This window comes from Zootoca vivipara, chromosome 13 (genome assembly GCF_965207765.1).
Source record: "Zootoca vivipara chromosome 13, rZooViv2.hap1.1, whole genome shotgun sequence".
Lineage (NCBI taxonomy): Eukaryota > Metazoa > Chordata > Lepidosauria > Squamata > Lacertidae > Zootoca > Zootoca vivipara.
Window position 1 is genome coordinate 6,708,665 of NC_142596.1, and position 27,938 is coordinate 6,736,602.

At 45.6% G+C, this 27,938-nt stretch overlaps 1 protein-coding gene across 1 annotated transcript in view; it reads left to right on the plus strand.

Moving 5' to 3' along the window:
* The window catches only part of RFX7 (regulatory factor X7), a 47,627-nt gene that overhangs the window by 7,010 nt on the left and 12,679 nt on the right, over positions 1 to 27,938 (plus strand). The window contains exons 2-5 of the mRNA XM_035130916.3: positions 13,816 to 13,849; positions 17,669 to 17,751; positions 18,263 to 18,385; positions 27,372 to 27,488. Coding sequence (XP_034986807.2) covers positions 13,816 to 13,849; positions 17,669 to 17,751; positions 18,263 to 18,385; positions 27,372 to 27,488 — 357 coding nt within the window. The remainder of the gene's footprint in view (positions 1 to 13,815; positions 13,850 to 17,668; positions 17,752 to 18,262; positions 18,386 to 27,371; positions 27,489 to 27,938) is intronic.

The window sequence follows — 27,938 nt, forward strand, 5'->3', positions numbered from 1 at the left end:
GGTTGGTGACTGACTTCTCCATCTGACTGGCCCCTCCAGCTTTCTTAAGCAGGTAAGCAGGTTTTGGTGACTGCAACCTCGGTTTTAAGGAGCCATTTCGCACCTAGCTTATATATCTGAGTTTCTAACACAGGCATCCTCAAACTTCGGCCTTCCAGATGTTTTGGACTACAATTCCCATCATCCCTGACCACTGGTCCTGTTAGCTAGGGATCATGGGAGTTGTAGGCCAAAACATCTGGAGGGCCGCAGTTTGGGGATGCCTGTTCTAACACCTCTGAAGGAGCAGATACATAACTTTGGGAGTACTTCTAGATCCTTTGCAGTAACTTGTGGTTCAGGTGGCCTCAGTGGCACAGACTGGGTTCCATTGGCTTTGGTTGGTGGCCGAGCTGCACCCCTATCTGGCATGGATAACTTAACTTACATTGCCTGTGCTCTGGTAACCTCTAGATTAGATTTCTGCAACATGTTATATGTAGGGCTGCTTCTGAAGATGGTGCAGAATTAAGTGGTCAGGTCGCTCACTGGGGCAAGATGGTTTGAGCATATTGCACTGATCTTGGCCCTACAGCACTGGCTGTCAATTAGTTTTCAAGCCCGATTCAAAGTGCTGGTTTTGACCTACACAGTGGTACCTCTGGTTACGGGTGCTTCGGGTTACAAATGCTTGAGGTTACAAACTCTGCTAACCCAGAAGTAAGTAGCTGCTTCTGGTTGCGAACTTTGCCCCAGGATGGGAATGGAAATCACACGCCTCTGGCACGTGTGCAATGGGAGGCCCCATTAGCAAAAGTGCGCCTCAGGATATGAACGGTTTCAGCTTAAGAACGGACCTCCAGAACAAATTAAGTTTGTAACCAGAGGTACCACTGTACAGCCTTAATTGGCTCAGGACTGCAGTACCTCAAGGACCACCTCTCCCCATATGAAACAACCTGGACCCTGTGATGATCATCTGAGGCCATTCTTTGTGTGCCACCTCCACAAGAGGTCGCTTTTTCTGCGCTGGCTCCCTTTTTGTGGAATGCTTTCCCAAGAGAGGCTTACCTGGCACCTTCATTACATATCTTTAGGCACCAGGCAAAAACGTTTCTCTATCAGCATTCCATGGCCTTTAAAATGTATTTGGGGGGGGGGAGAGTTATAGATTTGTTTTTGTTTTACTATGTCTTTTGTGTTCTCATTTTGAATTTTTCTGTTGTGAACCGGACTGTGATCTTTGGATGAAGGGTGTATGCAAATCTAATAAATAAATAAATTAAAATTAATAAGTTTTAAATGGGTTGCAGCCATAACAGTTGACTCTTTCTTGCAGCTGATTAAGTATTGTGTAAAATTAAAATGATTTGGTATCTTCTTCTAATCCTGTCAGGATTATTCTTTTCTGCCCATCTGAAATGGATATGATGAAATGGTGTCTGCTACATAGTCCAATTGAGGCGTATATGTGTGTTTATATATAATACAGTAATTGACATGCAACACAGGCATCAGTGAGCTACATACCGATGCTGTTTTGTTTCGTTTTTCTGGCCATGAATTGTTCCCCCCCCCCCTTACAGTACTGATGAAAAGGCCCAAGCTGATCTCTGAGCTCTTTATTTCCCCTTTTCTCCTTCATGGATTACAAGTCTAGACAAAAAGACCAGGCCTGAGCAGCAGCGCCCAGACAGCCCTGATTAGTGTCACTTAGGGGGCAGGGTTTGCAAATTGCCCCAGCCTTTGCTGCACTTTTGGGATTTAATCTCTGTGTGTTTCTGTTTTTATTTTAGATTCATTAAAGCTTTTATGCTAATCGCTTTTGTGTCCAGACACTTAAACCTCAAAAGGGAGATAGATCTTTGTTCAGCTCAACTGCTTGTGAATATGGGATTTTGGTTAGTTTAGGGCGGAGTAAGCATTGTATGGCCCACTGTGTGTTTGTGGAGGGTGTGTTTGACAAAGAGACTGTCGACAGACATCTCTGATGCTCCAGACTTTGGAGAGTCTAGTCTGCAGTTTCACTAAGGCTGCTAAAGGTGTTCCACTTGTCAGTGCTGTTGCTGCACCTGGGTCCTGCTGGTGGGCTTCCCCCGTTAGGTCATCTGGTTGGCCACTGTGAGACCAGGATGCTGGACTAGAGCCCCCCCCTTTGGCCAGATCCAGCTGGTCAACCTGGTGCCGTGCAGATGTGTTGCACTACAGCTCCTATCAGCCACAGCCAACATAGCAGTGCAGCTGTAGTCCAAACATCTGCAGAGTGCCAGGCCAGGTTCAGGGGAGGCTGGTGTATCAACTTTCACATGGTTGCCAATAATACAACCCCTGCAACCATCTACCAAGCAGTGCCTCAAACATTCACATTACATGTTGGTGTGTGAGAGTGAAACCCTGTCCCCCATTTTGATACAGTGGTACCTCTACTTACGAATTTAATGCGTTCCGAACGCACATTTGTAAGTCGAAAAAAATTGTAAGTCGAATCCCATAGGAATGCATTGGGAGAAAAAATTCGTAAGTTGAAGCAACCCTATCTAAAAATTCGTAAGTAGAAAAAAATCCTATCTAAACCACATCCAAGATGGCGGACGGAGCTCCATTCATAAGTAGAAACATTCGTAAGTAGAGGCACCACTGTATTTCCTCACATGGGGGGAAGGAGACAGTCTCATTCTTGGTGCCACTTCCCATCGTTCATCCGTGAGAAAGTCACAGAAATGTGGCCAAGGTCTTACTCTCCAAGTGAGCTGGAGACAGGTGTTTCGGGTGCTACCCAGGGCTAGAAGTCAACTGGGACCCACCATGTGACTGCTTCAGAAAGGGGCGGATGTGCTCTTGTCTCTCTGCATGCTTCTGTATCCTGCACCAGGCAGAGCTTCCGAATGATCTTTAGAGCAACCACACATATACTGGGGCTGCCTAGACGATAATCCCGATCGATCAGGGTCCTGTCAGAATTTAGTGAAGTTGTTGTAGTTCGGCTCAGCTTTGGCACAGCTTGAATGGCATCCTCACCAGCCCCTTTTGACATGACCCTCACTGCAACACAAAGAAATAAAAAATCCCAAGCATGTTTCTGCCAAAGGCTTTAATGCCAAATCAGAGTGGTACATAGGCAGGCAAAAGGTTACAGGGCGCAACAGCAGATACATGGGAGGTGCATAGACACATGACTAAGTGCCAGCTAAGACATTGATCCAACAAGCGGCTTGCTCCCCCCTCCACATCGTCCCAAAGCTCTTTGCCTTCCACACTTTCTGATGTGCCGTTCTGATATCGTATCTGTTGTGTGTAGAATTTTGGTCTCCAAGAACAGCTGCTTTCATTGAAGAGGACCCCACGGATAAACACAATCCCAGTTTTTTATCCAGTTTTTGAGGCCATTTGGCTATCCCAAAGAAAGGGTTGCAAAAATCATAATTCCTCAATGAATCAGAGTGGATCAAGTGCCCAACCAACCTGCCCCAAGACCTTGTAGTTAAAGCATCTTCAACAGAACTTGCACTATCATTCTAGGCAGTGGATTGCAAGTCCCATTAAGGATGCAGACTAGTGTTTTCCCCAGCAGAAGTCCCATAAGGATAATGCTAGAAATGTAAAGAACACAGTGATGCTGGCATGGCACAGCCCCTGCTCATTTCAGTAGAACTTGGCCAGGTGGATTTGATTTTTACCCATTTTAATTAGTGTGTGTGTTGAGGTGCTGTTTTTCTCCAGTCCCCTGCTGTGGGCAACTAAATGTCTTACAAGACAGTTGTCCACTTTGCTGTCTTTTGAGAACTTCCAGTGGAGCTTGTCATTCTTTGTACTTCTCCTTTCACCAAATTGCTTAAAGACAGTGTTTGAAATTAGCCAGGCGCCAGGCGCAATTTGTGCCTGACTATTGGCCACTTGCGACCAAGTGAAGATGTCTAGGTGCCGGGATGGCGCCTGACATTTCCATCTGGAGGTGCATACCTGTGGATTATTGGATCTTGACTGTTTTCACACACTAATACCACATTCTGTAGAATTCTATCAGTTATATTTTATTTGCACAATCAGGATGAACCAACATGCTTTTTTTCTGTTCAGCCTCAGCAGGAGCAGTGAATAACATTATAGTTAATTGTTGTAGCCTGTCTTCACTTACCCCACCCCACTGCCCTGCTCACAGTTGTGAAGAATATTCTCAATGTTATGAATGGCCCGTGTCACTATTAAGGAAAAAAAAGGTAGGAATTGGCCGATATGTATGTGGACTATCCCTGGATAAAATGACTTTTCTTCTTTTAAGTTCTCAAAGTTCTTAACCTAGCTCAAGGTTACAGGTAGGTAGCCGTGTTGGTCTGCCGTAGTCGAAACAAAATATAAAAAATTCCTTCCAGTAGCGCCTTAGAGACCATCTAAGTTTGGCATTGGTATGAGCTTTCGTGTGCATGCACAGATGTTTAACTGATAATAACAGTCAGTACATCATTTGAAAAATAAGACAACTTGACATTCTATTTTGGCCACTGTAAACTTGGTTTAAGGAGCCATTTGACACCTAGCTTACGGTATGTATCTTGAGTTTCTAAGGTGGCTTGATCTGCTGCCTTCTGCAGCCAGAGCACCTTAACAGTCTCCTTTGATTGTTTCACCCACCATTGTTCATCAGTGAACTACTAGGGGTGTGTGGGTGTGTGTGTAGAATCTGACTCTGTATATGTGCATTGTCTCCTATTCCCCCCTCTACCGCTAACACATCAACGCACACAGGTTGCTTTTGATAGCAAATTTGGGCGTAGATGATGTATTTGTGCCTTAGGGATACATAAGGAACTGGGTGTGCCCTTCCTCCAGGTGGTGAGTTAGCCAGAAAATATTTGGGAGGGTAGAGGAAGCCAACCTCACTTTCCAAGCAACTGCCAGCTGGTATCATACACAGCTGGAAACTGTGTGGTGCCTACAATGATAGATCTTAGTTTTAAAGAAATAAAACAGTTGCTGGATCTGCCGATCCTTTCAGACATTCACTGAAGTCAGTAGACTGAGCCAGGAGGCAGGACCGCAAAAAAAAAAAAAGCTTTGTGTGTGGTTCCCTGTCATTTAACTTGTTGTTAATCCCTTCCACCTTGCTTGAGTAATGGTAGTCACATTTGTATTTTTTTGGGGGGGGGGTTGCTTCAGTTCAGGAAAGATGTTTGTTGTGGAGGGAGACAAGCCACATAAACAACAACAGCAGCATTTTTAAATGTTTCATAGAGTCTCAGGCATAATTGCAGGAGGAGGAGGTAGCCATAGTTATAATTTATTTTAATTCATTTATACCAATTTTTTCCTCTGAGTTCAAGGTTGTGTACATGCAGGTCCTGCTTTATGAACATTTGCTATGCGAAAATTCACTTATCCGAACATGAGGAATTAACACCTAAACCTCGCTATACACACACACCACAGATTCCGAACAGAGAGCATTTTTTTTTACTTCCTTGTTTGCCTTCTGTTGGTTGGCTGAGGAAAGGAGGGGAAATGATCCAACAAATCAGAGCAGTTTTCCTGTTTTTCGTTTTGGCTTTTGGGGGTCAAGATTCTGTGGCTGGGAATGCATTAGAAATTTCCCCATAGGAATAAATGGAAACCATCATATTGTTATGCGAACGCTCGGCTAATGAACAATTTTCATTGTCTTCAGACAGTGGGACCTGCATGTGCAGCAACCCCTGATTTGCGTGGCAGTTGCATTCCTGGCCCCCGCACATGTTGGCAGAGCACGTGTAAGCAAACATTGTTCTGTCCCCTTTTCTGGCCACTTCTAGGTTGCAGCAATGTGCACTTGCACGATCATGCGTGCATTGAACCAGTGTAAAATAGCCATTGCCTGTATATGGTTCTAGCCCCCCACCCCCCATTTTATTCTCACAACAACCCTGGGACACTGAGAGAAGGTGACCAGAGCAAAAAAATAATGCTTCCCCTGAAATATTTTCTGCTTCTGTCCCGTCCTCTGGAAGGCTCTTTGGAACCACCATGAATTACATGCTTCAGACACCTTTTGAAGAGGCAAATTCCCTCCTAGCCTTTACCTGATCTATAAGCTGGACCCTGGGATGTTGCTGCTCCTGTTGTTGCTGTTGTTGCTGTTGTTGCTGCTGCTGCTGCTGTTGTTGTTGCTGTTGTTGTAGTAGTAGTAGTAGTAGCATATTACAAAGTTTTATTGAAGTTCTGTATTTTTACTGCTGCTCTGATTGTACTGATTTTGTAATATATCTATAACATACTTTTAAAGCTTTTATTGGAGGTTTTTATATAACATAGTTTAGAAATGGTCATTTATTTATTATACAGTGGCACCTTGGTTTACGATCACTGCGGTTTGCTATCGATAGGTTTCTGAATTCCGCGGACCCGAAAGTGCTTACATCCGGGTTCCACGGCGCGCAGATGTGTAGAAGCGATCTGCGCAGCGCGCGCAAGCGCAGAAGCGATGTATCGGTGCTTTGCATACCTTGCAGAAGAGGCACTCCGTTTACGGACTGCTCGGGGGGCGACCGGCTCCCCACCGGCTCCCCAGAATCAATTGCGCCCATAAACCGAGGTACCACTGTATTGTCATGTTCTCAAAGTCAAAGTTGACAAAGTCAAGTTCCTGATGAATTTTCTATATATATATAAATATGTAAAAATCGTGAAACTGCGTTTTCTACTTTTCTCCGTAACCGCTTGACCGATCGTCCTGAAATTTTGACACACCGATCCAGACCACTCCCCGAGTGTTGTTGGGGACAAAAATCCCTCAAATCACACACCTGGGCCGGTATAGACCTGGTTTTCCACCAAGTCAAACAGCGCCCTCAAGTGGCGTAATACCATCCTCCACCCCTCCCTTCCTGTGAAATCTAAGCCACACCCACAAACCAAATGACATCATCAACCAAGCAACTGAAACCACCAAGGCGGCCATTATCAGACCCCTAGGCCCCCACCAAATAACCAACATTGCCAAGTGGAGGTAGGGGCCTGCCTGGAGGGGATGCGGGGGGGGGGCGAATAGGGAGCAGGGATACGTAATGGGTCAGAACGGGGGGGGGGGGAGACACAGGGATGAAACCTGCCCTCTCCACAGTATCTCGCCTCGGCTTTGCAGACTAGGCTGCTTTCCAGACTAGGCCAAGTGGAGATAGGGGCCTGCCGGGGGGGGGATGCAGGGGGGGGTGAATAGAGGGCAGGGATACGTAATGTGTCAGAACAGTGTGGGGGGAGACACAGGGATGAAACCTGCCCTCTCCACAGTATCTCGCCTTGACTCGGGGGCTCTGAGGCTCAGGGGGATCTGAAGGGGGGCTATTACCCTCCATTTCACAGACTAACGCACAGCAATGCGTGCAGGGCCAGCTAGTTGAAATATAAATCCTTTTGTTTTTATTTGAGCAGACACCACAAGCATCATCCTAATACAGCATCTTGTAGCGCTGGCCCTCTGCAGCGCAATGCATGTTTTCTTGGGAGTAAGCCCCATTGAACTTGGCAGAACTTACTTGTGAGTAAATGCACGCGTTAGCTAAGCACATACTTATATAAAGGCTGTCTGTATCGAACAAGGGTTACATTCAGATGTAAATAGTACTTTATTCAAAATTATTACACAGAATAAGAATAAACTCATATTTCTTGTGGGAAAACCTTGAAGTGTGAACATTACTGTACTGCACATATTCCTTTAGAGAAGGCCTTTCAGATATTTGGGGCCTAAGTCATTTAGGATTTTAAGCACTTGTTGGTTTTTTAAAAAAAGGTTTTTTCAATGAGACACTTGAAACCAGTTTTATTGTGTTGGACAAAATGACACGCTGCAGTCCATCTGAACCGGAAGCAAATGCTTCCAAACCTGTCCTTGTGGCTGTGGCAAAGAGGAGCCTGATGCTCACCTAGGCTTGCTCCTAGGCGTGCTAGGCTGTGATTTAGCATTGATGTCTGAACAGGACTTACATGTGTATCTCCAAACAGTGGCATGAAGCAGAAGGTGGGGGGGGGGAGTTGAGAATCAAGGTACAGGCAGAGGAGCAGAGGTGGGAGACAGGGATGGAGGTACTGGTGCTCCCTGCTCTTTATGAAACCAAACTTTGCACTAGTCACGTTGGACCAGTGAGAGATGCTCCTTTATCTGTTGCAAGCAAGAAAGCAAGACCAAACAAAGCCCAGCTGGAGGAGCCATGATGTTGAATTGAGAACAGAGGAAGTCGACAGACAGAGGATGACTAGGTTGGATTTTGCTTTGGCTCCTTTATAAGAGGTGGTGGACTTGTCCCAGTTTGAACTCCTTCATGGCAGGCTGTGCTTAGGGGTTTCACAGTAGCAGCCTGAGTCTTGAGGATGACCAACTTCTTGTTACTTGCAAGTGACATTTTTTCTGCCTTCACGTAAGTTGAAGAGAACATGACGTTGATGCTTTTATCACTTGCTGGTGGTGCTGGGGAAACAATTGTAGGTTCTTCAGGAGCCTTTGTTTAAGTAATGACCTTTGTTAATCACAAGCAAGATATTATCTGCTCGATGAGTTCCTGTTTTGTTTTGTTTTTTAAACCAAAACCCTCAAATTCCAGTTACATGGATTCATTTTCTGGTTGCCGTGGACCGTTAAGCTTTTGCAAAACAACTTTCATTTCACTAAAAGTCAAAGTTTGGAGATGTGAGTTTGAATCTAAAAAGATCTATGAACTTGATTGTTGCTTTTGGGCAAGGCAGTGTCTTTGACTCAGAGTTTCTCATGAGGTATTCATTGTTTTATTTTATGTAGATGGTTGTAGGAATAGAAAAGTTGTTCTTCCTCAAGCATTTCTTGCTGGGCCAGGAGAAGGAAGGTCCTCCCTCCCTAGCAGCAAGGAGTGGGCTAGGCTGCTGCTCGGGAAGCTCACCTAAATAGCCCCTCATGCCTTCTTTTCAGCTGCTCTGCCCCTCCCTCCACTGTCTTTTCTTCTCCTTCCTCACTGATGCTGCTGCAACCAGTGAGCTCCTTGTTTGCAGAGTATTGTAATCCAGGCTGCGGGGAATGTGCTGTGTTGTCAATGCATTCTACTTGGCTCCTGTTGCGCAGGGAAACATTAAGCTGTTGATACTGAGTAGAGGCAGCCTCTGTTGACTTAATATATTATATTGCGTACAGTGTGTGTGTTTTAAAGAACGTAAAAAGGGCCTGGGTGCTGGATCAACCCAAAGTGGGTTCATCTAATCTTAGCATCCTTTTCTCATAGTGGCCAACCAGATGCCCCCAAAGGGAAGCCAATAGGTAGGACATGGGCTCATGAACCCTCTCCGACCCACTTCTCTCCAGTATTCAAAGTATTCAGAGACATTTACTGTCTTTGACTATGGAGGTAGAACATAGCCATAATGGCTTGTAGCCATTGAGAGCCTTCTTGTCCTCAATGAGTTTGTCTAAACCATGGGTTCTCAAACTCTGATCCACAAGCCTCGTTCAGGTGGTCCATGGTGTATCTGTGGATTTGGGACTGAAGATGGTAGACAGCACATCCATCACATTAAATACCGGTGCTGATTTTGTATTTTTATTGTTTCTTTTATTATTTTTCTGTGGAATAATTGTGAAAGAAGGAAGTGATTAATTGACACCTTATTTTCAGTAGCCGCTGTTTGTTGGTTGGTTGGTGGGTGGGTGACTTGTTCTATAGTTGAGGGTGAAGGTCAGCTCTCCTTAATTTTGCAGCCCACCAAAGCAAATTACAGTTGTGTTTGGCTGCCTTGACCTCCTCTTCCCCTCCAGAAATGGATGGTGGTTGTTGTTCTTTGATTAGGGATTATCTTGTTTAGGGAAGCTTTTAATGTTTGATGGATCTCTGTATTTTAGTGTTTGTTGGAAGCCGCCCAGAGTGGCTGGGGGAACCCGGCCAGATGGGCGGGGTATAAATAATAAATTATTATTATTATTATTATTATTATTATTATTATTATTATTACTACCGTACTACTATTATTTGGGGTCTTTTTTTTGCAGTGGCTCCCTCCTTTGAGGAGTCCTCTGGTTGCCTTCGTTACAGGCGACTCCTCACTTACATGGGGGTTATGTTCCGGTGCATAAGTGGAAAACATGCAAGTGGGGAGCACCCTCTAAACACCCTTTCAATGCCCTCTCTCCAATCCAGATAAAAAATACTGTACCAAAAATATCCACAAAGCCCTGCTGTGCCCCCAGTCTCCTCTTCGGGCTGCAGGGAGGGTTTCCTCTTGAGCCACGAGGACTCTCCCGCTCTCTCCCTCCATTTCCTGGTGTGAATTAAATTACAGTACAGGAGACTCCCCACTTATGTGGGGGTTACGTTCTGGCCCCTTGTGCACATACGTTAAGTGATATATGTTTAAGGGGTGCACCCTGCTGCACCTCCAGCTGGCAAGGAGACCCTCCCTGGAGCTCAAATGGGACGTCCTCCTTGGGCTCTGGGGAGGGTCTCCTCACAAGCTGGAGGTGCCAGGGGACTTGGTTGAGTCTCTCCCCCCACGTCTGGGTTTCATGCGTTACCAAACCAAAAGCCTCCCCAAATCTCCTGCTCCTGCCCCTTCCGAAATGCCTTTTTCTCTGCCCACTTCTCAGCCTCATGAGACCAGCACGAACCCTGCTCACTGCCCGCTAAGCAACCCCCATGCCAAACCCCATCTTCCAGCATCCCTCCACTCAGGCCCCTCTGCCCTCGAAGCTACCCTCACAGAGCTTTCTCTGTCCACCCTGCGAGGCTCCCTCAGCTGGTACCTGCCACCAGGCCACCTCCGAGTCCCAATAGTGCTTTGTGTCCAGGAGGGCCACCACTAGGACCAAAACAAGGCCCAGCTGGGGAACCTGATTGATATTTGATGATTCAGCAGTAAACAGCAGGTTTTCCCAGGGAAAGTGGTGGGAAAATACTAAAACCACTAGGACCCATGACTAGAAATCACGGGACAAAAGAGAAGTGTAGGTGAGCCCTGAGTCAGGCCATTTATCCATTTTGCTTTGTATTGTTCACACTGACAGGCAGCAGTGGCTCTCTAGGGTTTCAGATGAGGAACATTCCCATACATACATACATACATACATACCTGGAGATGCCATGGAGAATTGAACCCTTTGTGGCATCACAGTCATGGCCACTGCTCTCCCTTTCTGTAGTTTTCGCACCTTGAAGGGGATAATCAAAAGTTCTGTGGAGCTCCATTGAAGATTTATCAGGGAATAGCAGGTGTTAGAAATGTTTCTGCTGCAGTTTTCCTTTGCACCCCCTGGCACAGTTCAGGGCAGCATGGTATTGTCACATCCCTGAATCTGATATTGCAAGTGGAAATGATAAGAGGTGCATGGCAAGTTGGTGCCTGGATCACAGTAGCCCAGCCTCCCCCAGCCTGGCAGCCCCCAGATGGCAGTGGTGGTCCAGTACATGTGGTTGGGGAAGGCTGTGGTAGCCTGATGAAAGAGCCGTGTGTCGATTGCATGTTCTTTGCGTGATTGCTCAGCTGCCACCCCCTGTTTGTTGCTGAGTGTGTGGCGTGGAGACCTTCTCTTGCCCACATGCCAGCCGTGTGCCACCCCTATTCCCATGCTGGATCTTGCTGCCTTCTCTCCCCACCCCCAGCTGATGCATCTGTCCATGTGGTGATCTGATGCTTGCTCATCAGTAAAGGTCATGGCCGAGTCCCTGGGCAGAGTAGGGGCTCCGCTTCCTCCTCACCAGCTGGTCTGCTGCCCATGAGAGAAATAGGTTAGGCACCAAATGGACAGATGGATGGGCAGCTTTGAGGCAGCAGACAGCTGGTTTGACCCACTGGGGGAAGGCATTGCCCCGCCCCCCGGGCGTTTCCTTGCTTTTTGTCTGTGTTTGGGTGCTTGCTGTTTTCTCCCGAGCAGGAGCATTCATGCAACTTACATGCAACTTTGCTCTGAAGAAGCAGGCAGACCGTCAGCAAGCAGCATTGTCCAAGACAGTTCCTTCCTAGACAGCGGCCTGGGCATGGAGGCAGATTCTGTCTGTGGCACACTTGACACATTTCCATTTAAAAAGCAACCTGGACGGGGGGGGGGGGGACTTGATAGAGTTTCGTGAAATGTTTTGTGTGTGGGGAGTTTTCCCCCCTCCCTCTTGCCTAGTGCTAGAACCCCCTGAGTCCACACAGTGAAATCAACTAGCAGCCAACTTGGGGCAGACTATATATAAAGAGTTTTGTTCAATTGTATCTGGTACATAAATTGTCCATATAATTTATGGAATTATGGGATTAGGACTGGTGAATTCACAGCAGGGTTGGCGGATGAATCATGGTTGTAAGGTAAGAACCCTTGACTGGTTGGTCTCTCTGGCAAATAGGGTGCAGGAGGCTTCGACTTGATCCAACAAAACACTTCTTGTAATTGAGGTGGGGAAAAGGATCCCTGGAAATTAAACTATGGATTGGAAGCAGCAGCCTGGTTTCATGAGGAAGTCGGTTGAGACTGACTGATGACCCCCTAGACATTGTGTTAAAAGGCCTAAAGTAGCCACTTCCCCAACGTGGTGCCCTCCAGATGTTAGGGGCCACAGCTCTTACCAATTAGCCAGCAAAGCCAATGGGCAGGATTGACGGTGGAGGGTTGGGATCCAAAACATCATGGAGGCTGAGGAAGGTGCACACAGGCAGAGGAGAAGGGACAATATTGTGTAATAAACCTGTACAGAAGGAGAGCCACCCGCCCTGCTTTCCTGTCTGAATACGAAGCTTTTAGGATTAAAGAGGCCAGAGATTTGACAGGAAAGTTGGGCTTTTGAGAGGCACGTTATCAGGTGGGAAAGAAGTGGCCTGGCGGGATCCCTCGGCTTCCAGTTTGTTTCTGGGTCCAATTCAAGGTGCTCATTTTACCGTTCAAAGCCCCAAATGACACAGGCCCCAAATATCTGAAAGGCCACCTCCTTCCCTACAAACTGTCCTGGATGTTAAGAGGGGCCTGCTTGGTCGTACCACCTCGCAGAAGTTTGGGGGGATGCCCAAGGGAGGGCATTCTCTTAGGCAGCCCCTAAGTTGTGGAGCTCCCCACAGAGAGGCACCTTGCTTCCTCACTATATGGATTTTTACACCTGTGTCACTTAAGCTGTGTGTTTTCAGGGCCCGCCCTATTGTTGTGCGCTTAACATGTTTTAACCATTTTTAATTCTGAATTTTCCATTCTTGTAACCTGCCCTGGGACCCGCTGGTGAAGGGCAGGGAATAAATTTAATAATATTAATAGTAATAAGTAGGCATTGTGGCAAGGCTTTCCAAGGTGCAAGTGGGCTGCCTCACAGACAGGTAATGCTGGAAAAATGGGGAGTGGGGGCAGAAAGCAAGCCTGTGGTAGAGAAACTTGGAGCAGGAAGAAGGGTCTGTGCTGGGTGCCGAAGAGGGCAGGCAATGACTGAGGAAGACTTGATATTATAATCTGCCTTTTGAGCAGCAGAGTTTGGCTCTGAAAGCCATATTGTGTAACTATGTGTGGTTTGTAATGCAAGCCAGCCAGCAAGCGCCAGGTTCTTGCAGCGGTTGTTGCTGCCACCTCCAGATGGGAAAACACGTGGATCCTATTTCTGAATAGTGGGACTTCTCTAGTGCTGGGTTAACAGGTGTTCAGGCCCTCCTGGCATTAGCTCTTAACATTTGCCAGGGAAAGAGTGGTGTTTGGTTGCATCTATATCAGGAGTGGTTTTTCTGTTAAGTCTTGAGATGCCATGCGGATTGGTTGGCCGCTAAATGAGGTAGAATGCAGCGTTTGGTTTCTTGCTTATTGACAAAGGTTGTGCTGCTATAAATCTTTAAATAAACCTGCAGAATAAAATGACCGTGAATATTAACTTTGTGTTTTCTTTTTCTTTCACTCTCTAGCAAAACTGTACAATCTAAGGTGGACTGCATTTTGGTAAGTAGCCTTGAAACCAAAGTTGCTTTCATATTCACCTAGTTTGTTGCAGGGGGTGAGCCTCCTCTGCTTCCAACTCTGTCGTACGCTGCCAGCTTCTTTAAAATACCGCAGCCTGGGAAGTTTGAAACGGAAAGTTTTCTGTAGCTGACAGGGAGCAAAAGTACCCTCCTCTTGCAGAGTAGGTTTTTGTCTCGCCACATGGAAAACAGACCCAGGCAGTAAGCTAAAACGAGATCTTTTGTTTAACAACACCAGCCCCTACTTGTTGTATAAGAAACCAGGAGAAAAAGAGGTGAAAGAGAAACTGAAACTCACAACTCAATATTGTAAGGCCATTTTGCTTTCTGGGCCTAGATGCACCCCTCCCTAAAGAATCCTGGGAATTGTAATTAGTTAAGGGAAGAGATCTCGGTTCCCTTCACAGTTTGAAGAATACCCCGAGGATGATGGATTGACTGTTAAACCCGTTATAACTCTCAAAAACTCTAAGCCCACCCTTAACAAACTGCACTTCCCAGAGTTCTTCGGGGGAAGCCATGACTTTTTTTAAAAAAAATAAACTACGGTATTAATTTTCAGAATAAATACAAAATACAAACAACATCAAGCATACTGATAAAAAAGTAAAATAAAATCATTGGAAGACTAGACTAGATAAGAGAGAAGGGAAGAAAATGGAAAATAATACCCTACATTAATTTGTGTGATGCATCTTTTACAATCACAATCCAAGGCACCTAGAACACACTATATCCTAATCTTCTAAAATATATACTCTCCACAAACCTAATGGGACCATTGTTCAGTCTCTGTGATATATATCAAATATATAGACTACTAAATAGTATAAAAATGATCTGATTTAGATTATCTCCTAGTTACTTTTCTTTGATATGTAAGGCATTTAGAGAGAGCTAGACTGTGTTCAAGAATATTGAAGATATGAAAGGAGCATTTCGTACAAAGATTACCATAATAAAGGACAAAAATGGAAAGGACCTAACAGAAGCAGAAGACATCAAGAAGAGGTGGCAAGAATACATAGAGGAATTTTACCAGAAAGATATGGAGGTCTCGTACACTCCAGGTAGTGTGGTTGCTGACCTTGAGCCAGACATCCTGGAGAGTGAAGTCAAATGGGCCTTAGAAAGCACTGCTAATAACAAGGCCAGTGGAAGTGATGATATTCCAGCTGAACTATTTAAAATTTTAAAAGATGATGCTGTTAAGGTGCTACACTCAATATGCCAGCAAGTTTGGAAAACTCAGCACTGGCCAGAGGATTGGAGATGATCAGTCTACATCCCAATCCCAAAGAAGGGCAGTGCCAAAGAATGCTCCAACTACCGCACAATTGCGCTCATTTCACACGCTAGCAAGGTTATGCTTAAAATTCTACAAGGCAGGGTTGGGCAGTATGTGGACCAAGAACTCCCAGAAGTGCAAGCTGGATTTTGAAGGGGCAGAGGAACCAGAGACCAAATAGCAAACATGCGCTGGATTATGGAGAAAGCTAGAGAGTTCCAGAAAAACATCTACCGTACTTCTGCTTCATTGACTATGCAAAAGCCTTTGACTGTGTCGACCACAGCAAACTATGGCAAGCTCTTAAAGAAATGCGAGTGCCTGATCACCTCATCTGTCTCCTGAGAAATCTCTATGTGGGACAAGAAGCTACAGTTAGAACTGGATATGGAACAACTGATTGGTTCAAAATTAGGAAAGGAGTACGACAAGGTTGTATATTGTCTCCCTGCTTATTTAACATATGCAGAATTCATCATGCGAAAGGCTGGACTAGTTTAATCCCAAACTGGAATTAAGATTACCGGAAGAAATATCAACAACCTCAGATATGCAGATGACACAACATTGATGGCAGAAAGCGAGGAGGAATTAAAGAACCTTTTAATGAGGGTGAAAGAGGAGAGCGCAAAATATGGTCTGAAGCTCAGCATCAAAAACACCAAGATCATGGCCACTGGTCCCATCACCTCCTGGCAAATAGAAGGGGAAGAAATGGAGGCAGTGAGAGATTTTACTTTCTTGGGCTCCTTGATCACTGCAGATGGTGACAGCAGTCACGAAATTAAAAGACGCCTGCTTCTTGGGAGAAAAGCAATGACAAACCTAGACAGCATCTTAAAAAGCAGAGACATCACTTTGCCGACAAAAGGTCCGTATAGTTAAAGCTATGGTTTTCCCAGTAGTGATGTATGGAAGTGAGAGCTGGACCATAAAGTTTAAGGCTGATCACCGAATAATTGATTCTTTTGAATTATGGTGCTGGAGGAGACTCTTGAGAGTCCCATGGACTGCAAGAAGATCAAACCTATCCATTCTTAAGGAAATCAGCCCTGAGTGCTCACTAGAAGGACAGATCCTGAAGCTGAGGCTCCAATACTTTGGCCACCTCATGAGAAGAGAAGACTCTCTGGAAAAGACCCTGATATTGGGAAAGATTGGGAGCACAAGGAGAAGGGGACGACGGAGGACAAGATGGTTGGACAGTGTTCTCGAAGCTACCAACATGAGTTTGACCAAACTGCGGAAGGCAGTGGAAGACAGGAGTGCCTGGTGTGCTATGGTCCATGGAGTCACGAAGAGTTGGACATAACTAAACGACTAAACAACAACAACAAGACTGTGTTTTAATTTGTTGGAAGCTGCCCAAAGTGGCAGGGATGACCCAGTCAGATGGGCGGCATATAAATAATGTAGTAGTAGTAGTAGTAGTAGTAGTAGTAGTATATCCCAGGCTCTACCCAACCAATAATAAACCAAGGGAAGTGAGCAAGATTTCCATTGACAGTCTATTGAGGTTCTTGCCACCACTAGTAATAGAAATACCAGTTTCTTATGAGATACTGTGGGATTTGTATTGCTTTTTATCAAAAGCAAGGCCAAGACTGGATCTGGTGTTAGTGATTGATCTATGATTTGAGAGATAATGCTTAAAACCATTATCCAAACACTATGTAAAACTTCACATTCCCACCACATATGAATATAAGTTCCAATAGTATTACTGCCTCACCAGCATAGTGAAGAGATGCTTGTATTGTTTTTGAAAGTCCAATACCACCTAAGTATTGTTTTTAGAGTGGATTCTTGAATCCTAGAAGGTAATAGTTTTCAATGGAGCATTTACTCAAATTTGAACCTACTGTACTTATGTTCGTCAATCTGACATTTAACGTCACCACCCCAGGATATCCTAAGTTGCTGGGAGGAGCCCATTGCCTAGCTTATTAGTAACTTGTAAATATTGGATACCAAGCCTTTAAAATTCAGAGATATCTGAGCAACTAAGGATTCAAAAGTAAAGAAAGTAAACAATCCCCCTTACGAGGTAGAGATTTAGCATACGTAGTAATTTGAATTAACTGTGGTATATTTCCAAACTTTTCCTTCAGGGTAGACATGGAAGGATGTGTGACAGGTATAGGGCTCTATTGAGGATGACTATTAGGAATAATATCCTTAATTCTATAAATTCCTGCTGCCTTCCATTCTTTATATTGTACATATTTATCTGTAAGTCAGAAGTATAGGTGGTCCAGTACGGGAATTAAAAGGGATGTAGGCAGAGCTAAATGTGAACACCGTCTCTTAAAGTGTGTATGATACTGATTTAAATGTATAGTGCAGATGGGGGCCTAAAACATTCAGGACACAAGAAATTTAGAGGAGAGTTCTGTATTGATTGCTGAAATTGAAACCATAGCAGTTCAGCTGTAATTACATTTTGTGCAAAAATATGCACTCGCTTTCTTGCCTACTGACTGTGAACTCTGTTAAAAATTCTGTATTTAGCAAGAAGTTGAGAAGTTTACAGATCTACAGAAACTCTACCTCTACCTTCAGCTGCCTTCTGGTCCAAGCAATGGAGAGAAAAGGTATGCATGTGTCAGAGTAGTCATATAATTCACATTTGCTGCCTAATTTCCTATTGTTTGGTGTGACAAACAGATGTTTTGTTGAAAGGCTGCTGAAGAAGTTGGAAAGACAAAGAAGTCTGTACCTTGTGGCAGTCTGGTTGTGGCTCTGTCCCACTGCTCAGGACCAGACCTCATCATTGCGGTGGGGTTGGGGTAATAGGCATGATGGAACAGTGGGGTGGTGGGTACTGCCTTTGCTCACCAGGTCCCTGCCCTTGCTGTCTCTGCCATTGTGGGTGGTGATAGCTTTTTGTTCATTAGATAACAACTTTCTCTTCCTTCGATATCTCAAAAGTACACCTATATTTGAGGTGTTGGCAACAGGCAAAGTTGCAGAAAGCAGATTGGTTAAGAGTCCAGGTGATCTATTGAAATTGGAAGCTCCGTGGAACCTGTCTGCCCTTTCTCTGGCTGATAATAAAGCAATAATTAAAGTCTTCCTAATTGACCCTCTTTTCTCCTGGCTCAGTGATCAGCTGTCTGTGTCATCCAGCCGCGCCCAGCAAATGCACGCCTTCTCCTGGATCCGTAACACCTTAGAGGAGCACCCGGAGACATCCCTCCCCAAGCAGGAGGTGTATGATGAGTACAAGTGAGTGTTTTCAAATGTATTGTGGGGAGGTGGGTTTGGTTGTGCATTGGGAGAATATCAAGGAGGAGGGTGGCCTTGATTAAACAGTGAAATACTTACTTGTGCTGCAAACCAGAACGGCACCACACAAAGCCGGGGAGGGGGATGCCTCTTGAATAGTGGAGGGCAGGGGTCAGCAATGTTTTTTAAGGCCAGGCCGGTCCGGTCCACTCCCCGGCAGACCAATTGGTGGGCCGGAGTGTGTGCGCTCGCTCATGCCCTCAAGCTATTTCTGGCGTTCTTCTGGGTTGGAAGAGCGTCGGAAATAGCATGCACACGGGTGATCCTCCATCCCGTGTACGCTATTTTTGGCACTCTTCTGACCCAGAAGTCGTTCCCCGCGGTGAGGGGGAAAAAGTGGCACCGTGGAAAAAAAGGCACAGAACACTGATCCATAGAACAGCCGTGGGCTGGTTCCAGGAAGCTCATGAGCCGGAACTGGCCCATGGGCCTTAGGTTGCTGACCTCTGGTGGAGGGGGTGTCTGGGTAAGTGATGTAACACACTTTGTGAGACTTACTTATTTGTTGTTTCGATGGGGTGTGAACCACTTCCTGGTGGCTTCTTCCCACACCATTCAGGTAGTGTTTTGATGTGGGGACCACATGAGTGGGACCAGGAATGTGATTCATTCAATCCAGATGTTACTTGCTGGGGGTCAAAGGAAGCACATTACTTGCCCTTCTCATGTTGTCCCAGGAGCATTTAAAGAACAGGTGGACCTCTGCCAGCAGCAGCAGAAACACAAACCAATCTAGAAATGGCGAAGGGGAGGCAATTTCAGAGGAGGCAATTTCCAACAGGTTTCCCTCCCACATTTGGTCTGCGGACTTTGAGTGTGTTGAAAAAGGACATTGGGAGTGCCCTGGAGCATCAGCAGAGACTGAACATGAGCTTGCATCTCACCTGGCCGGTGATCTTGACCATTAGTGTTAACCAACCCATTGGACCCACTGTCCAATTTGATAGCCAGTTGGTTTGCCTTCATATTGGCACCTTCCACTCTGCTGCCACATCAGGATTGCAGCAAAGGCAGTCCATGTCTCCTCTCCTAACCCAGGAGCCAGCAAGCCTCATTCTTCAGACGCTCCACAATTGCCTGTGCATTTATTTTGCTAGAGAGAACTTTTACTAATGAATTTCCACTGTCAGGAAATCAGAAGGTGGTGTTTAGTTTGGGTGGTGCCATTCTGCCAACTGCATTGATAGGATTCCTGCATTGACAGGATTCCATTGCCTACCTACAAACTGCTCCAGCTTCATGGAAGCTTGTCTTCGATTTAGGAGAGCAGATCCATGGTACTGACTAAACCACATCTCTGACTTGCACCATCCTGCTCCTTCCATAATCCTCGTCCCAGAGCAGGCATCCTGCCATTGGTGATGGTCTGGGCTGGCCACTAGGTCTAGGCGATATATCCAGATATCACCCAGGACCAGTATGAGCTTCTCTCAGCAGTATTTCGCTGAGTGAAACCGCCATCCCACTCTGCCCTCATACTGCACAGAGAGAGAAAAAAGCTGCATCGGGCAGGCACTGATACAGCTTGTTCCTCCCTCTGCATCTTTTGACTACTTGGCTGAGGAATGCGCAGTTGGTGCTCCCTTCCGAGCAGTTAAAGGATCCCCCCAGCCCGGCACTGGCTCCCGCGCAAGTGGGGAGGGGGGAGCACCAGGGATGGCTCTGCTGGGGGTGGGGAGGCCTCCTGATCCCTGGCAGAGCTGCGCAAGGGATCCCCGCCGCTCTCCCCGCTCGTACATGAGCAGGGAGAGCACCAGGGATGGGGAGGCCTCCCGTGCCGCCCCCCCCCCCAGTATTTGGCTGGTGATACACTGCAATGTTGAAAAACTGATATTGCCCCACCCTGCTGGCCACAATTGTGCTGGTGTTCCTGTGTGCTGAGGACAAAGTGGTGGGAGGTGGCAGATCTGACCTCCAAGGAGCATGCCAGTGCTGCTGCCTCTGCAGCCCCCCGACAGCCGGAAGGGGCTTCACTGGCGTGTACCCACTGCTGCCGCACACTCGCCCAGGCATCGGCAGTGATGGGCAGAGCATGGCGTGTGTGTGGCAGCAGCACCCCTCCCAGCTGTCTGAGGCCACCACTTCACCTTTCTTCATGGGCGGGCCGGCCCTGCTACTAGGTTCTGTCTCACTAGGAGAGTTGCACGGGCTCAGCCAGACAATGGCAGAATTGCTCGTTCAGCTTTCAGGTTCAGCGTGCCGGCAAACGTAGCCGGGCGTCTCTCCTCCCGTGGCTCTGTAAATTATTAATCCCTGTTGTACTGCCTATAAAAGTGATCCCTTGACCCACAAAGGCTGCATAGTAGATGGCCGAGGCAACAGTGCTGGAGTGTGTGTGAACCAAAGGGCAACAGTAAAAGCTATTTGCCGAAATGTACTAGATAGAAGTGGGGTGCTTGTCTGGGCATGGGAAGTGTTTCATGCCCTCTGCTTTATGCATAACACAGTATTAGTTGGTCGTATTTTCAGAATCATTTGCTGCTTCCCACATAAGGTGCTGGTTGCCACAACGTAAGCTGTGCACAGCGCTTCTGCACTTGCTAGTCTGGCATAAAATTCTCCCCCCTTTTAAAGGCAGCCCTGTGGGTTCTGCCGTGCCCTTTCCCTTTTGCTTGAAGGCTTTCCCAAGGAAAGCCTCAGAGGGGGTCCCATTACAGGTGTCTCAGATGTGTTCCTCAGGAGCTGAGGAAAGCAGCCTCTTGGATTCTCCCCTGGAAAGGTCACATCCGGGCTGTGTGGGCAGGCGGTGATGGGCGCTGCAGTATCCTGCCTCCACTGTTAACTTGAGCTGCCACTCCTCCCTGTTTCCTGCTGCACTTTAAAAGAGAAGGGAGGACTTTTGGGGACAGGTTATAGCTTAGTAGTAGAGTGCGGGCTTTGCAGGTGGAATGACCCAAGGAACTTGTTTGGCTAGGGATGATGGGAGCTGGAGTCCTGTAGCATGTTGGACCACAAGTTTGCCACCCCTGGTTTAAAAGGGGCATGCTGCTTTTCCAGAAAGTAGTCTAAAGCACTTTGAAGCTAATTGACTCATTATAGATGGCCCTCATTTTGATCCTGTGCCTGATCCCCTGTTTTTTGGGATTTTTGGTTGCTTAGCACTGGAGGGGCTGCAGCTGAATGAATGACAGAGCACATGCTTTGTGTGCTGAAGGTTGTAAGTTCGGTTCGCGGCACTGCCAGTTACCAGTGCTGGGAAATACCCATTTCTGCCTTGGCAGGCATGTGGCCTAGTCAGAGCATACCGCTGACTTTGGGGAGTTAATAGCTGGACAGTACCATGTTGGCTACCCTGGGTTAGATGGACCAGTGATTTGGGGACAGGCCAAAGCTATATGGATGGATTAATCTATGGTCTTAAGTATATAATGTGCATTAGCAGTCTAAGACAATAGCCAGAGTTACATCTGGGCAGCATAGTTTCCTTTTTCTAAAAAAGGCTGTGTGTGAATGAGGGGGAGAACAGGCTTGCCCTTTTTTTTTTTTGCTTGGCTTTAGCCAATTCCAGTCCTTCTTAATGCAGGAACAGGCAGCTTCCTACCTGTGGGTCTTATGTACAGGTATTACAAAAGACTAACTAGCGTCTTTGGAATATGTACTGGCCAGGAATCAAAGATCACATGGGAAATGTTGAATTGTTTGTTCATTTGAAAACTTTTGTAGGCTGTTGGAGGAGCACCATTTGGATAACTTTTTTGCTTTCCTGTGGTGCAACATTTGTGAAAATAATATAAAATATGAAAGGGGGGTGGGATCAGACCTGTTACTTAGGGACACTTACCTATTATATGCAAGCCTCTTTGAGATGAACAGAACCTCTACAAACTGAGGCAATGGGCTGTGAAATTGCAAATGCAATTTAGTGTAAACAGGTGTAAAGGAATGCACATTGGTCATTAGAGGGGGAAACTCTTCCTTTCACACTTATGCAACTGGGGTCACTGGTGGTGACTGACCAGGAATAAGACCTTGGGGTTGTAGGGGATAGTTTGATGAAGGTGTCGGTACAGTGTTCAGCAGCTGTGAAAAAGGAAGGGAATAGACTGCCAGGACTTCTGGGGAGGAAGATGGCAGACTAGGCATCTCTTGCGAGATAATTATGTGGTGATTAAAGATAGCCAAGCCATAAGTCTTAGTTGTCACACTCTCTCTGGAAAGACAGAGAGAATGGAAATTAACTTCTGATTCTCTGAAAAGGCAGCTTTCCACGCTGGGAAACTGAGAAGTTTTGAGGGACCCAACAGGGGTGAGTAACCTAGACCAGAGGAACTGCTCCAACACCTCATAGTAGTCCTGAGAGTGAGTCCTTAGGGCGTAAGGCCAACAAAACCTCCATTTATTTTAATTACTTTGAGACTGTTAGAAATTACAACTGAAGTGATGGTTGAAATTTGCATCTGGAATATGAACTGATTCCTGGCTTAAGAAGAGACAGTCATTAAATAGCTGAATGCAAAACAGAAAGCATGTTTTAATTCTTTGTGTCTAAGAAAGATTCTAAATGGTTAAGGTGTGTTCCAACAGTTAGAACTCTTTATTATTTTATTTTATTATTTTATTTATTTGTAACCTTTCGTCCCTTTGGTGAAAGTGCTGGCTGCAAAAGTTAAACTAGTTTATCTATGCCACTGTGGGAAAAGAATGTGGTCTGGAGATAAGGAGACTAAGATCTTGAGGTGGAGAGTGAATTGTTAATAAAACCAAGAACACTCAGTATGGCAGAAACACTGTTGGGCACCCCATTGACTCCTGGCATCGTGCAGCAACTACTAGATGAGCAATTAAAAGAAATCAGGGCTGAGATGGATAACATGGTGAATGAAAATGGAACAGATAAATATGTGGTTAAAGAAGACACAGAACCTTTGGATAATAATACTGATAAAGGACTGTCAGAACAGGAGTGTGGAATGGTAGAGCTGAAAGTAGTAGATTATGAAATGGAAAGGACCTTCACACAGGTGACTGGAGCAGTGAAATAGTCATGTGGTGGAGTTATGATGTTGGAGGAGTGGAAAGAAACCAAGGACGGGGAGATTAAGAAATATTCTGAGCTGGCAGAGAAAACAGCTGAGAGGGAAAGGATTTTGTGTACAATTTGGAGTGAATTTAGAGGAAAATGCTGCCAAGTCTTTAGCGACTTTCCTGGGAAAAGAATGGAAGAAGAGGAAATGGAAGGAACTCCCCCCGCCAAAAAAAAACTAGGTTGGAAATAATAGCCAACAGAAAATGGGATCAGAAGATGTGGAACTAGGTGTGAATTAATGAATCTACAATTAGTAAATAACCATGGCTTACTCTTTTAATATTTGGCCACAGCAGGGAGTCTCCTGTGTGAATAAAGGAGGAGGATTAATTGTTTCTCAACATGGAGGAATTGTTGTTGAAGTTCTTGGAGGCAAAGTCGTTATGCTGGACTGGAGGAAGGCTATTGTTGACATTTATCAATACTACTAATAATTGGAGAACCCTTCAGACTATTTGTGTGGAAGGAAAAATGAATGAACTTGATGTCTGGGTCTGAAGCCTGGGAAAATACTGCCTAGCAGGAAGAGAAACAGTTGGATATCATGCTGGAGTGAATACTTTGAATAATCTTTATACAGATAACTGACAGATGGAGAATCAGAAGCCCTTTTTATTCCTCTCTCTTTTCCTTTCTTTCATTTTTTTCACTCTTTTCTAATTTTTTTTAAAATAATTTTTCTTGAGTTTTACATAGAGAAAAGAGAAGAAAAAGGAAATACAAAATAAAAAAATAAAAAAATAAAAAAGGGGAAAAAAGGATACAAAATACAAAAAAGACAAATGTATATCCGCTCTTACTTGTTCCAGCATCTTCACTTCCCCTTCTTACAATCCTTGGTTATAATTTACTCTTACCATTTCCAAATCTCATCTAAATATCATAAAATTACATCTTATATCACATTTCGTAGCCTTATTCTTAAATCATTCTTATTCATTATATATAGGAATGTGGAGGAAAGATAAGGGGAAAAAAGACCCAAATTAAAAATAAAAAGGCATAAAACATTATCATATTCTCCCATTTCTAATCCAAATATTTCGGACTTCCTCGTTTCCCCTACTTGAGTTCCTTATCAATTACAGTGGAACCTCGGTTTATGAACACCTCGGTTTATGAATTTTCGGTTTATGAACGCCGCGGACCCATCTGGAATGGTTTAATTCACTTTCCATTACTTTTAATGGGAAAGTTCGCTTCAGTTTATGAACGGTTACTCCGCGGACCGTCTGGAACGGATTAATCCACTTTCCATTACTTTCAATGGGAAAGTTCACTTCAGTTTATGAACACTTCCGTTTATGAACAGACTTCCGGAACCAATTGTGTTCATAAACCGAGGTACCACTGTACTAATTATTGCAGTTTCCAGATCTAAAGTTACCTTCTTTCTTCCAGTTCATAACTTCTTTTTAACCATTTACCCAACTTACTTCTCTTTACCTTTATTACCTAATATTCTTTAACCTTTTACCCAAAAATATTCATAATAAATTTCCAAAATCTTCTTCCCTCACTCTTTTCTAATTTTTACCTCCCTGTTCCTCCTCCTCCTCCTCCTCCTCCTCCTCCTCCTCCTCCTCCTCCTTTTCTTGCCTTGCCTTACCTTGCTTATGTTTATTTGTTTCTCCTACTCTGGTTCGCTGAGGAGATTGTACGCAAGTGGAGGTGAGGACTGGCTGGTGAAGGACCCTACTGTATGTGAGAGGCAGGGAAGGGAAGATCTCCCAGAGTGGGAGGCTGAGAGAAGAAAGGAAAGTCCCCAGGTGAAAGCTGGGAGGGTCTACCCCCTTCTGTGTGAGACAATTCAAGAACTAAGATCTACCTTTGAGAGAGGGCTTTGTATTTACTTTGGGGTTTTTGTTTTTTAAAATTTAGATTAGTTTGCTTTTTATTGCATTGTATGATGAAAAAGTTTCCACAAAAACCTATGTGGAGAAAAAGAAAATAAAACTGCCAGTATCATTATGCCGTTATACATATATGTGGTTGAAACCATATTGGAATGCTGTGTACTCTTCTGGTCGCCTCACCTCTGAAAGGATATTGCAGAGCTGAAAAAGGTTCAGAAAAGGGCAACTAAAATAATTAAGGGGTTGGAGGAACTCCCTTGCAATGAAAGGTGACAACATTTGTTTTTGTTTTTTTTAATTTTGAGAAAAGGTGAATAAGGAGAAACATGAGGTGAATAAATGATTCATGGTGTGCAGAGAATGGAGAGGCCTCTCTCATCATACTAAAGCTCGGGGACATCCAATGAAGTTTGAATGTTAGGGCAGACCAAAGAAAGTACTTCTTCATATAGTTTAACTTGTGGGATGCAATCCTATGAGGCGGCCACCAACTTGGCTGGTTTTTTAAAAGGATTAGACAAATCCATGGAGGGTAAGGCTATTAACAGCTATGGCCATAATGGCCGTTCAACATACCTTTGAAAACAAGCTGGTGATCGCAGACGAGGAGAGCCTTCTTGCTGCGTTCAGGACCGTGACATAGTGCATCATAGTAGACAAGCGGTTGACCACTACGGGAATGGAATGTGGGGCCAAATGGACCCTTTGGCCTGAGCCAGCTGAAGCTGTCACTAGACAATCTCATGGGGAAATTATCCTGGGGATGGGATGGGATCGAACTATAGCTCGATTCATGTGGTCCATAAAAACGGTTGGAGCTGGTAACCTAGAGGCAGAGTTGGGCAACCAGGTGGCTAGCCCCAACCAAGTAGGCATGCAGGGGGAGACAGAGCAAGGCAGCAGCTTCTGGGTCTGACGGGGACCCCTGCAGCTAAGGCTCCTGTGGGGCTGTCCTGAGAGGGAGCCACCTGGCTGTTCCAGGGCTGCTGCTCCTGTTTCTTTGGTACTCCAGGAAAAGGGCAAAGCTCCAGACATGTTATTGCGGCCTTAAGTGCTGCTTTGCTGACCTAGATAATGTATTACTAATTATTTCTACCGCACCCATCTGGTTGGGTTTCCCCAGCCACTCTGGGTGGCTTTCAACAGAACATTAAAAATAAGGTAAAACTTCAAACATTAAAAACTTCCCTAAACAGGGCTGCCTTCAGATGTCTTCTAAAAGTTGGATAGCTGTTTATTTCCTTGACATCTGATGGGAGGGTGTTCCACAGGGCGGGACACCTCTGCCTGGTTCCCTGTAACCTCACCTCTCGCAGCGAGGGAACCGCCAGAAGGCCCTCAGCGCTGGGCCTCAGTGTCTGGGCTGAACGGACACTGTGGCGGTGGAGATGTTCCTTCAGGTATACTGGGCCGAGGCCGTTTAGGGCTTTAAAGGTCAGCACCAACACTTGGAATTATGCTCAGAAACGTACTGGGAGCCAATGTAGCCAGTGTAGGTCTTTGAGTGTTATATTGTCTCGGCAGCCACTCACAGTCATCAGTCTAGCTGCCGCATTCTGGATTAGTTGCAGTTTCCGAGTCACCTTCAAAGGTATATAGAGTGCATTACAGTAGTCCAAGCAGGAGATAACCAGAGCAGGCTCCACTCTGGCAAGACAGGCCGTGGAGAGGTCGGGTCTCAGCCTGCGTGCCAGATGGAGGCTGGTAGACAGCCGCCCCGGACACAGAATTGACCTGCACCTCCATGGACAGCTGTGAGTCCAAAATGACTCCCAGGCTGCTCACCTGGTCCTTCAGGGGCACAGTTACCCCATTCAGGACCACACCTGCCCGCCCCCTGTCTCCCCAAAACAGTACTTCTGTCTTGTCAGGATTCAACCTCAACCTGTTAGCCGCCATCCATCCCCCAACCGCCTCCAGGCACTCACACAGGATCTTCACCATCTTCACTGGTTCTGCTTTAAAGAGAGCGAGAGCGAGCTGGATAGCAGCCTTGCCCCAGTCCTGCTCTCATTCATTTCTACTTGTTTCCCTTTTGTTTCAGGAGCTATTGTGACAATCTTGGATACCATCCGTTAAGTGCTGCTGACTTTGGGAAGATCATGAAGAATGTCTTCCCCAACATGAAGGCTCGCCGTCTAGGCACAAGAGGAAAATCAAAATATCCTTTGTGGAAATGTTTTTGAAACCATTTCACTTAACTTTCCTGGAAATCAGGGTCAGCATCAAAGACTGGCATGCCACCAGCTGGGGACCCCCAGGACTTGTTCCTCCTCTTCACTGCGGCAGCCTGCTTGTTCACCTGCCCTTCACTCTTGCAAGGAAGCAACAGTGGCTGGGAGGAGCAGAAAGAAGCCAGGCCATTTGCTCATTGACCATGAGTAGGGGGAGCACAGGGGGGGGGTGGCGGTTTGCCTTTCTAGAAGAGTGGGGGGTCCATTGAAGGCCCAGAAGGAACAATAGAAAGACAGAGCTCCTCTCTTAACCATTGATCATTTTTGGATCACGTCTGCATTTCTACCCTTAAATTCAGAAAGGACATAGATCAGCTTTGTATCTATGTTAGGTCTGTGTAAGAAAGTTAATTTAATGCAAAGGGAAATACTGCAAT